A 12,569-nucleotide genomic window follows, 5' to 3' on the forward strand; every position below is an offset into this window, starting at 1 on the left:
CCCTGATGGTCCTACTGGGCCACTGAGGAGGTTAGGGATGTGGGCTGCCCAGAGCCATACAACATGCTGCTGACCCAACTGCAGATACCACAGATTAGTTGTGCCATATAACTGACAATTGAGATGACATGACCCTTCATTGTGGAGCCTGCTATATATACTCTCCTAAAAAGGGAACATTCTGAGTTTCTGGATAATTACTCATCTAAAGGAAATTGGACCAAGTTCTTGAAAATGTGTATGAGTACAAAACAAGTAGACCTTAAAGTATGTCTCAAAGTGGTGATTTCACAGATGCCTGTCCATCTTAACCCACCGTGGGTGCTATCTGCATCCCTCTTCTGGGTACAGATAATTCACCCTCCCCCCGCTGAGGGATTGTGTGCCCCCATTTTCTTCCACGTTCACCCAGGCCACTTTGCCTGAGCACAGTTACTCTTTCTCTAAGCATTCCTTCTCTCCAGGAACTGAGAGATTTGTTATAGCCTTAGCTAAGACCTTGTTACAGCATTAGTTTTCTTTCTCTGGGTTAGAAGTAGAAAAGTCTGTCAGCAATGGAGGGCTCTGCCTATGTCTGGCATAATGACATAACAATGGTTTGGGATGAATTCAGTTAAAACACAGTGCAAAGCTTTACCTCTTTTGTTTGGCAGAGTCAGAAAACCAATCCTCAGTGAGCTGACTAGGGATACACAGTCGGAACCCCACCTGAGAGGGGAATCCAGTGGCTACGTTCTGAAGTTAGCCTGCAGGTGAAAACAGTGGGTTTGGATGGTGATAGGATGACAAAAATGGTAGTTTAGGAACATATTTCATATTCATCCCTTTAAAAAGTAACTTATTTTGACAGTACAAATAACATGAAGTGGTGATATTAAAAATGTTTGTAAAATGCATAGCTTTTATATCATTGAAACAATGAATTAGAAGCAACTTTTAAAATTTGTTCTATTTTTGCTTCCCCCCCTCAAAGCTTTAAAAATAAAAGCAGTGAAATGTTGCCCTTTTAACATAGGTACTGTTTTATTAGTTCCTTCTTGGGAGTTTGGGCATAAAGCCTCAGTAATTCACACATGATTGTAACAAGAATCACCAGGGTACCCTAAGGCCAGGAGGATCTGATGTTTCATTCTGAGAAACTGGCCTTGCCATTCATTTAGGACATCTGAATTCTGCATGTAGAAGTTTTTTGTTTTTGTTTTTTAATCAGTTGTCAAGCCCACATGAAGTGATGAATGCCTGTAATCAAAGTTGCTCTGGAAGCTGAAACAAGATGATCACTTGAACCCAGGAGTTCAAGTCCAACCTGGACAACACAGCATGTACCCAACTATTAAAAAGATATAACAAGCTATAGAAGCCAATGGCCCACATTTATAACCCTAACTTCTCAGGAGTCTGAGAGCTGAGGAACACAGAAACCAGCCCAGAGAAGTCCATGAGACTCCTCCCTCCAGTTTTAACTGGCAAAAAGTTGAAACTGGTAGAGCACCAACTATAATTGAAAAAAAACTTGAGAGTCCAAGGCCCTTCAAGCCCAAATACTTGGCATGTTCACTTGTGTACGCACATGTCTTTGTATACACCATCACATGACAGTATCACTTGTCAGTTGCCATTACAGTTATGGTTCTGTGGATCTACTTATTTAGTTAGCAATTGATAAGAGGACCTTCAGAGTCAAGATTAACTGATGTTAAAGATGTTCTTGAGCTTAAATGTGAAGTGCCCTACTGGTAAAGGAGGATATCATGGTGCTGAGGTCTCCAGACCTACGTGACCTAGAAACTTGATGAAAATGCAGGTTCCTGAGCTCCAGTCAAAACTGCAGTCTATATTTAACTGGCCTCTCAGGTGAGGCCTCTGCTTCTGGCCCAAGTATGAGTTAGGGGATAAATGAAAAATATTCAGAGAGCTAGAGTTTTCTTGCCTACATTCTGCCTCTCAAGGTCCTCATTTGTCAGGTCCCCAAAAGCTGTCTGAGGTCGATGGAGCTCTCCCCTGTCTCAGGCTAATAATTAGGCACACATACTCACACACACTATTTTATGGGTTCCAGAGACTGCTTTGTGCTGAGGATACAAAAAAACAAAACCATGAGCTCATGGGACTCACATTCTGAAGTCGGAAAACAAATATTAAGACACAACCCTACCTAAAATCCAAGCCTAGTTCCCGTGGTCTCCCCTGACCACCCCCGGTCACAGCAGTCTCTCCCTTTCAAACCTCCTTTAGAAGCTGCTCAGAATCAGGAGTTACAGAACTATAGAATAGGCTCCTGGCTCTCTAGTCCTTTGTTTTCTGAGAACTCCTATGACATTTGCTACTTTTGAACATCTGCCAGAACAGATTATAGCTTTTGAGAAGTGGGTCCTTCTTAATGAAAAGCTTCACAATTGTTTGGCCAGGTCTGGTGTACAGTTTTCTATTCAGCACTAATCTTCCCAGAAGAGTTTACATTTACTTGCTACCAATGAATTTTGTTCTTTAAAACTTAGTTGCTAAAGTTGATGGTTGTTCAAATCTACTTTTTCAAATACCAACAAGTCTAGGGGTGTAGAACTGTGGTAGAGCCATTGTCTAACGCACATGATACCCTGAGTTTCAGTTTCAGTGCTTTCCTTGGCCATGATGAGCAGCTGTTAAAATCTAAAATGCCAGGAATTTGGTTTCTTACAGATTCATTAGGGAAGGTGAGGGACTTCTATGAAGAATAGTCAGTAAATATTGAATAGGAAAGTAGCTGTGGTCCATTTCAGTACTCCCCCCTCCCTTTTGTGCAGGTCCTGGGGCTTGAGCTTAGTGCCTGGATGCTGTCCCTGAGCATTTTTGCTCAGGGCTAGTGTGCTACCACTTGAGCCATGACTCTATTTCTGAGTCTCGCAAACCTTCTTGGGCTGGCTTTAATTGGGATCCTCAGATCTCAACCTCCTGAGTAGCTAGGTTTACAAGTGGGAGCCACTGGGCACCTGCTCAATTGAAGCCCTTTAGACTGGCCTAAGAGAGAAGGAATAACCATCTCTGATTCAGCTTGGGCCAAGGTATTCAACCCAGGCCAGAAGATCACAATCTGAATATTCTATCTGCAACATGGACTTTGGGCTTGGTTTTCCCAAAACCAAGGTAGGAAACAAAGTGGGATGTCAAAGACCCACATCTTTAGACCTTATTTGGGTGAACTCCAGGCCCAAGAACTCCATAGTCCATAATGTACAGCTGAGGGGAGCCCCACTCGCTACTGTTGGCCCAGGAAGCCCTTAATGAGCTCCTGCTACTTCTTCCTCTGCAAGCTGCTGCTAGTGAGCCTTTTGAAAGGTCACGTGCCTCTTCAGCAGGGTTTAAAGAGCTATTGTTATTTGTTCTGAGTGCCTTCTAAGGAGCTAGCCACCCTGGCCTTGGCCAGCCTGAGCCAGGCCAAGAGGCCAGGAGGGACCATGTGCTTGGCTTCTTGCCTTTGGTTCCTATGTCTCTGTCTCATATATATATATATATTTTTTTTTTTTCTTTAATTATGCCCTGCTTAAGAAGGATGCTGTTATACGAAGACTTAAGAGTTCTGTGAGTTCTCAAAACCCTGTCCCCTCCAACTAGGCTACAGATTATGTTAGTATAGTGTGTGAAGCAAAGTTTGGGAAAACTTCACTTTTAAATTAAGGTATAGAGTAGATGTGATTCTAGGGCATTTTTATTCTTTTCTATAATGCTTTTACCAGTGGTAGTATTGAAACTCAGGATTGTGTGCATTTCGCAGTTTCATTTAAGTATGGAGCCAGTTTGCCACACAAATAAAAGCTTTGACATTCATCCAAGATTTGCTTTTTTTTTTTTAAAAGAATTTACTTTTTATTTAAATAGTTGTGCAAAGGAGCTTAAATTCAGCATGTTAGATTATATGTGCAATGTACAAGATTTTATTCCTGTTTCTGCTCCTGCTGGCAGATTTGCTTACAAGGCCCTCTACCTTTCCCTTCCACACAACACCGCAAATGTCTAGTTAACAGGCTTTTCCTAAACCATTAGGATTATCACGTTGTTTTCACTGGCTGGATCTTCTAATTGGAAATCAGATGGTTCTCTCATTGAGATCTCTCTGAAAGCATCTCCATATATTTTATTAAGATATGCAGTCACATGGCCTGGGTATTTTAAATATGTGAGTGACTATTTCTAGAGAAATGTATTGGAAAAGTAGTGAAAGCAGCAGGGTACAGTATTGCTCTTCTATAGTAACAAACGTAACAAGACAGGTGGGAAAGAAGGGAAGGAAGGAAAAGAAGGAAGAACAAATACTGTTTTCTTGGAAACAAGACATTAAAAAAAATCTAGTTCTATATTATGATCTAAGATTCTATATCCTCATCTAAAATTACCTTTCCTTTAAAAAACATAAAAATAAAAATTCAGAGCTCTCCCTGATTTGTTTTGAGTTGTATTTTGGTTTACATTTGGGGATGCCACTGCTCCAACTTTATGTGGCAGTAGGCCATTTGGGGTTTTTCACCTAATTTTTCACAGACTACAGCCAAACAGAAAAATATTGCTGAAAAAAAAGTTAAAAAATGGAAAGATGTAGCAGGCTTCATGCAGTTGCTTTGTAATTTTGTCATAAATGTTTCTAAATAATACAATGTGTGTATAATATATATTCTCCTCCTCCTCCTAGACTGGAAACAGTTGCAGATTGGCCTCCACCTGTGGCCTACACTTTAAGAAACATTGTTCTAGAGTGTGCATGTCTGTATCTGCATACCCACTTAAACATTTAAGTATGTTGGCTCCATTACTATATAACATAAATGCATGTACAAGTTCTTGGGTTAAAGAGAGCTTTGGGGAGGGGGGAAGTATTTAAGTGCCCAGATTGTATGCAAATACAAATAGTATTATTTTGAATGGAGTTATGTGTTTGAAAACCCTGCATAAGTTTCTGATGTGTGTATGAAGTAGAAAGTGTTCTGTAGAGTAAAATGAAACCACCTCCACTCCTGTTCATCCTCAGGTTTAAATGAGCACAGATAGTTGGTGCACACAGGAAATGCCCTATGCTAAGAAGATATCCAAGTGAAGTGTTAGAGAAGGCAGTTGTTACTTGTCTTGAACAAGTTAAGGGCAGGCTCGGTTTTTGGTTCTAGTGATTGATGGCCATTTTTGTTAATGCTTACGAAAGGAGGGGAAATGTCTTATACACATAACTCCACATTCCTTGTCAGCTTGAACAAATCTCCAACCGATGCTGAATTGGATAGGTTGCAGCCGTCTTTACCTCTACCATCTGGATACTGGGCCATCAGAAGTCAGTTATCCCGTGTGGGATTGTGTGCCAAGCACTGTGGGCTTGAATGAATGTCTGCTTGATGGATAGGATGGCCTTTAAAAAAAAAAAAAAGTAGTGAAAGTTCTATGCTAGTTTTATCTTTAGAATGAGACTCAGAATTCAAAGGCTGATGTGGTCTAGGAGATGATCAGCTTCTGAGAAACTAGACTTCAGTCGTGTGCGTCTCCCTGTTGGGTCTGGTAGAGTGCTGAGGCCAGGTGGATGGGGAGTGAGCTCACGAAGGAATCACAGAGGCCCATGGCCAACTGGAGCAGGCTAGTGAAAGATAAATCGTGTCTAGAAGAAAACCTGGATGACCACCAAGCAATTATAAGTGCACAGAGATATCACAGGAATAAGTCTTGTTTGGAGAGGATTAGCGCCATGTCCAGGTATGAGTGCTGCAGAGTGAGGGAGCAAGCATGGGCCTGGCTTAATTAGACCCACACCTCTTGGTCTGGATAGCGGGGGAACATTCTGTATTAAATGATTAGAAAGTAAGGTCGGTGAGACAGAGGCTGCTGGCCTTGAGAGCCTTCTGCTTGGACAGTGACTTCGTTTAAGGAGGTGATGATTATGTGACCCTAGTGAATGGGAAGGGTTACCCTGTAGAAGGGGGCAGCCAGCCAAAAACGTGGCCCAGTGATCCAGTTCTGAGTTCTGAGGTAATGGAGTACTTGTTCCTGTGAAATACATTTGTATTTCTAGAACCACGCTAGGTACTTCATTATGAAATGTCTCAAGTACCCATACAGCAGTGCTTCTAATCAGCAAATTACTTTACAATGTAAGGTAGTTGCATTCAGTCGTGTCTGTGTGCACATGAAATGGAGCCGAGGAGAAACTTAGGAAGCACACATTCCTCCACTTACACAAGGATGAAAAGCAGTGGCAGCTTGCTCTTTGTGGTCATTTAGCATAGGCCAAGCGCTTCAACACATTATCACCCAACAGGCAGGAAGGCACTGTGCATAATGAGGAAGGGAAAAGCACTTGGAAAGCACATACAGTTCTACCACATTATATAGTTCTTTTAATTGTTCAAGATGTGTTCTTGCTGTAATTTATGACTCCTGTGTCTGTTTAGGTCATGACATTGTGTTTTCTTAAGCTTTAAAAGTAAATCTATTTGGGGGAGGGAAGTTGAACCTGCGCGATAATGTTAGGCATGTGAACACAATCACGTGAGCTGAGAAAATCAAAATCACAGTTTCCATGGCAACTCCTAACTTGTCTGGGTTGTACACATTTTTCAAGAAATACATTTGCCAGACTACCTAGTGATAAAAATTGCTCCACAAGCATAGGAGAGTATATTTCCCAATTCTCTCTTCTCAAAGGTCTTTCCCCAATAAATTCATCTGTTCTTTTAAATATTCCAGCAAGAAATCGAAGTCCAAGCCATGACCTCTAGTCAGTGTCTCTTTTATGGTGGAAATTCGCATTCGTGTGACTCATTCCATTTCCTAATTTCTCCCTTGCAGATATATGTTGGGTAAAGGAGGAAAGCGGAAATTTGATGAGCATGAAGATGGGCTGGAAGGCAAAATCGTGTCTCCCTCTGACGGCCCATCCAAGGTGTCTTACACCTTACAGCGCCAGACTATCTTCAACATTTCCCTTATGAAACTGTATAACCACAGGCCCCTGACAGAGCCCAGCTTGCAAAAGACTGTTTTAATTAACAACATGTTGAGGCGGATCCAGGAGGAACTCAAGCAAGAAGGCAGCCTGAGGCCTGTGTTCACCCCTTCCTCCCCACCTAGCGACTCGCTAAGCGACAGCTACCGGGAGGCCCCACCTGCCTTTGCTCCTGCTCACCCCTGTGACCTCGGAAGCACTACACCCCTGGAGGCCTGCCTCACCCCTGCCTCGTTGCTTGAGGATGATGATGACACTTTTTGCACTTCCCAGGCTATGCAGCCTGCAGCTCCTACTAGACTCTCCCCTGCAGCCCTCCCACCAGAAAAGGACAGCTTCTCATCTGCCTTGGATGAGATCGAAGAACTCTGTCCCACATCTACCTCCGCAGAGGCCGCCGCCGCAGCAGCGACTGACAGCTTGAAAGGGACCTCAAGTGAACCCAGCATCCAGAAACCTGAAGGGCCCCAGGAAGGCCGCACAGATGACCCCAGACTCATGGACCCTCTGCCTGGGAATTTCGAAATCACAACCTCCACGGGTTTCCTGACAGACTTGACCCTGGATGACATCTTGTTTGCTGACATTGACACATCCATGTATGATTTTGATCCCTGTACATCCGCATCAGGGACGGCCTCCAAAATGGCCCCTGTGTCAGCCGACGACCTCCTCAAAACTCTGGCTCCTTACAGCAGTCAGCCCGTCACCCCGAGTCAGCCTTTCAAAATGGACCTCACAGAGCTGGATCACATCATGGAGGTGCTCGTTGGGTCCTAAGGCCTGGGCACCCAGCGATCATGTCCACCCACACCCTGTGAGCATCCCCACAACCTTGACAGTTCTCCGCACTGTGCATGCACCCTTGCTTGCCTTTTTTTCAGAGAAAATGAAAATTTTGCAAAAGGATCACACTAGTTTTTGCTTTGAGCAGAGTTGGAGTGCCTTCATCAGAGTATGACCACTTTCAGTGCGCTTTGGAGTAGTTCCTCAGACCTACCCCTCTGGTATAAGAAAGAATACATTTGAAGACAATGTTGAAAGACACACAGTTCAGGTGAAGCACAAGGAGTAATGTGGAAAAGCTGTACATTGCATGTGCATATTTGTCTATTTTTTCTATAAGTTTTATTGCAAGAGGTAAAAAAGAAAATATATATATATTATTTAGATAATCTGTACCTTTTTCTGGCATTTTTGCCCTGTATAGGTTGACTTGGCAATTCAGCCTTTTTAGAGGCATTAACTACTCCTCGTAAGTGTTGCATTTACATGGCTGTTTAGAAAACTGCTGCCCAAATTTATTTTATATTTTTGTACAGATTCTGCAGTTTATGATATTGTTTTTCTAAAAACAAAAGCTGTTTATACATACGAAATAGCTATTTTGATAGGATTTGCTCACATAGTTCCTGCAAACTTCAGATGTACAAGTTGCACTTGTACTTTTATAGAGTTGTAATGTTTTCTATGTGTATGGTGCAAGAGAAATTTGGATCAAATCAATCTGCAGTTGATGTCCCCAAATGCAAACACACATGCCCCACATACACACAGCGCTTTAAGAAAGGGCCAGTTGATAATCACACCCAAATTTCACAGGCATCGGTCCCTTGGCACAACTGCCTGCCAGTACTGTGACTTTCAAAGCCAGAGCTGTGTCTGCTCATCAAACTTGCATTAAGCAGTTGGCGGGAGATGGTGTTGAAGTGATGGTCTCCTTAGCTCCCTCTTCTGAGGAAAGGCTATCAACTTACTTTAAAACGTGTATATTTATGCCAAGTTTGCTCTTTCAATTATAATTATTTTTTAATGAAAACCCAAGTCTTTCCCTTTTTGACATAGTTTTTATGATGACCCCAAAATTTTACATAATAACATTTATGAAAAGCAACCAAGTTCTTCCTGGAGCTGAGCTCTGTTGCAATGCTTAGGGCTCCAAAAGAAGAAATTCTCCCCAGAAGGTATCCATCATGTGGCTAAATTGCCTTTTCCAGTGTCTCTTCCCCAGAGCTTTTGTTCCCTGTTGCTAAGAGCTACACGTGGCATCTTTATGATCATTACAGTGAGCTTGGCTATCTCGGCCGGCCCGGGATTCACTCTTCCAATTTTGTGACTCTGGAACCTGGAGTATGTCACGTTATATTGGTGTCCAGTCTGATTGCTTTCTTTAATCAACTGGCGATTTAACCACACTTTACAAGGCTGTTGTATCCAAATACACAGATGTGAATTTCTATGCATGTGTCTCCTCTTCTGTCCCTCTCTTTCCCCCAAGACACCCCTAAGAAGTAGCTTTTTATTCCTAAGTGGTGTACGTTTTAATTTTTAAACATTTTTGCAATGTATCATGCTTGTTGCTGAAATTGTTTATGGCCTTTCTGTTTCAGTTTTTCTCTTTCTTCCAATGGTACTTTAGCTATTGAGTGCAGGTTACAACCTATATTGTTATGCAGATGGCTTCTTTAGGAATAACTTTTATATTTATTTAAAATTTTTAAATTATGGGTTTTGTTGTTGTTTTGTTGTTGTTATGGTTATGTCTTTTTCGTTGGTCATTTGTCAATATTCAGTCACCAGTTCTGCTCACTTCTTGCCATGGATAAAAATGGGTCTCTCTGTCCATCTGAAAAAAAGGCAACTTTATAAATGGCACTTTAAACAAGCCATACTTTTATTTTTCTAATGCACATGGCAAAGCAAATACATTCGTGATGAAGGAACTGCTCATGTAAACAGATTGCATGAGTAATATGATTAAATCTTTCTACATTCTACTTTTCCTTATTTGAATGTGTTTTAAAGACTTCTCAACACAGTAGAGCAGTGAGAAACTGATCAAATTGTACTTGTTCTCTTACAAGTGACCTCCATGCAAACCCCTCTCACTGCTGTACATGTGTCATTTCCTTCGCTGTAGGACCAGGGGCCGTATGATGGAGGTGAGGGTTGTTGTAGGTGCTTCCATGTCACTGTGCCTGTTGGTTTTAAGAGCTTCCCCTTGAAGAGAGCAGACCCGCCCAGATTTCATGCCTTGTAGAACTGGAAGACCCTGTGAACTGCCCACATGCTGCATACATCTCCGTACATGTGCATATCCAGTAGTGTTGATTAGTCCCAACAATTACAGGGTAGAAATCAGTTGATTTGCCATTGTCAAAAACTAATTTACAGTAACTTAGAACAACTGTACTTTCTTTGGATTAGCAAATCGTGTGTTTAAACAAATCCCATATGTTGGGCAGCAGTTCAAACAAGCACAGAGAAGCATTGCCCAAACTTGGTTCTCGGACTCTAGTATATTTGCAAGGCAGGGTTTCAAAATCAAAACAAAACCCTCCAACAACAGCAGGCAAGTGCTTTTTAACTGACACCCTTGCTGTAAATTTTGTGATGCTCAATGTTTAATAAGACATACACAGGGAACTAGCCCATTTTCAGAAAGCAAAGCCATCAAGAGTTCTAATTGTCTTTCTGTCCTATTTTTGCTTCATGCTGTCCCAGCAGAGAAAGAGTTGGAGCAGGGTGGGAACTCCCAAGTCCTAGTTCTAGTGTGGGTTGTGCTTCCAGATGCTTCCTGGCAGCAGTGCTGCCTCCCTTTATAAAGACATCGTGTCACATCCAGAGCCAGGCAGGCAGCTTGAGAAAGATGTGCTGGGCAGGGCTGGGCTGGGAGAGGACAACTATTGACAGTGATGTGCAATGAAGTGACAAGATGAGAGCAGAATCCTAAGAGCTTTGAATTTGAAGTGATTTTTTTTTCTCCCATAAGTTATTTATTCTTTTTTTTCCTGTGTAAATATATTTATTTTACTGTGGAGCTCTAGCAACATATGGATGGTAACATGTGCAGAATGTATGGTAGGAATGTATTCTCTCGTAGGAATGTAAATCTGTATGAAAGGGGGTCTAAGCCAAGCCCCCTGGGTCTCATTGAATGCACAGTCAACATTCATTTTTGCTCTCATCTCTAATATGGGTCTATTTAAAATATGCAAAAGATATGGATGAGGAATGTTTTAATACCTCCAAATTTTTAAGAAAATCAAGCATCAAAGGGTTGATATTTTTTAAAATTTTCTTAGTAGCACCTTCTCTTAATGACAAAAAGGGAGCCACATAGGCATCCACATTCATGCCACAGGGTGAGAATGGCGGAGCCTCCTCCACTCACCTCTGGAGTGTCTTTACCAATTGAGCTTTTTATCGCCATAGCCCCTTGGAGGAGTGAGTGCTGCAGCCACCCTGAGGGCAATCAAGGAAACTTTCTTAACTGAATAAGCTCCAAAGAGCCAAAGTATCAACTTACGGATCATTTTTTAAAGTTTAAATTTATTAACTACCTTTGTGGTAAACAATTATAAATTATGAATACCGCAAGGGAAGCCTTCTTAAATGACAGATATAAAAAGAAAAAAAAAGGGGGGGGGGAGACTTTACTTTGCGGCGAATGTTAGTCTACTCTCTATGAGTTGTCTTAAATTTCAAAACCTTGCTGATACAAACTGGACCTTTCTACATTTTCTGAAGATATCAAAAAGAGCCTATTTAACCTATAACTATAAATGGTTTCTGTAACTACCCCGCGCCTGGATGGCAGCGGGGTGTGTGCGCGTGTCCTGCTTGTGTACAATTATTTTCAGTGCTTCCAAGAATGAGTCTAAATGATTCTGGAAAATTATCTAGGATCAAAAATGGTTGGAGTCAAAGCCAATAAAAGTTTTGGACTTTCTCTTGGGAATAAGTCTGGAAGAGAAGTGCAGTCCACATGTGCAAACAACTGAGATTTTGAAAAATATGTACATAGTCATATGTTTGGTGCATGGGTTTTGAGGAGGGCTTGTTGTCAAAAGGCGGTGTGACCTTTCCCCACAGACCTGAGAGCTGTGCCTTTTCTATGCAATATTACAGATGTCACATCGGAACCCAGAGAGCTGTGTTCAATGTAGGTTCGGGCTGTAATCTAAACAACTGAACAGATTAAATGTACATGGAAATGAGCAGTCTTACTTTTGTAGTTTTATATTATACAATAAACAATTAAAAGATGAGAGAAGTGTGTTTGCAGTTTTTCCCCCTCACTAGGTGACTATGAGGTCCACCGGGGCCCTGTGTCCTATTAGTCCCAGCACTCTCCACAGAGCCTCCACCAGCGACTCCTGCTTTCCTGAGGGCTCTGTGTGTCCCATTCTCCAGGCTTGAAACCCTGGTGGCCAGTCTCTGCCTTCTGGGATTCAGTCAGTATCTGTCAGCGTTTGTCTCCTATCCACCTCCTTTCCCCATGGGACCAAACCCCCACTGACTGGCATTCCATCCTCCCAGCTGCAGCGTAGATGTCCACACACTAGATCTGTCTCTAGGTTCTAGACTCTGTCCCTTCTGCCCCTCCCATGCCCCCACCACATTTCCAGCTCAAGCCCCCTGCCTTTGTGGTCTCCATTGTTGTACCTGCTTCCAACTGCTCTTCCTGCCACCTGACATTGCTGACACTATAGAGTTTGTGTGCTGAAACAAGCTGGTCCTGACTGCTTGCAGGAGTCCCAGTCACAGCTGGGACCTTCTCTTCCATCATTGAGAGCTAAGGAGGGGGATCCTGGATCACTTTGGATAGAGG

At 42.3% G+C, this 12,569-nt stretch overlaps 1 protein-coding gene across 15 annotated transcripts in view; it reads left to right on the forward strand.

Moving 5' to 3' along the window:
• Window positions 1–11,995, forward strand: part of Sertad2 (SERTA domain containing 2) — a 120,453-nt gene extending 108,458 nt beyond the window's left edge. For 14 of the 15 annotated variants that reach the window (XM_090336797.1, XM_090336806.1, XM_090336811.1 and 11 more), the window contains one exon: window positions 6,799–11,995. In XM_090336797.1, coding sequence (XP_090192923.1) covers window positions 6,803–7,735 — 933 coding nt within the window. In that variant the 5' untranslated portion in view covers window positions 6,799–6,802 and the 3' untranslated portion in view covers window positions 7,736–11,995. Of the gene's footprint in view, window positions 1–4,677; window positions 4,767–6,798 lie in introns of those variants that run through there. The other variant, XM_090336809.1, reaches the window with a different exon arrangement.
• The last annotated feature ends 574 nt before the right edge of the window (window positions 11,996–12,569 follow it).

The sequence above is a fragment of the Megascapheus bottae genome, chromosome 7, assembly GCF_031878675.1.
Source record: "Megascapheus bottae isolate mThoBot1 chromosome 7, mThoBot2.hap1, whole genome shotgun sequence".
NCBI lineage: Eukaryota > Metazoa > Chordata > Mammalia > Rodentia > Geomyidae > Megascapheus > Megascapheus bottae.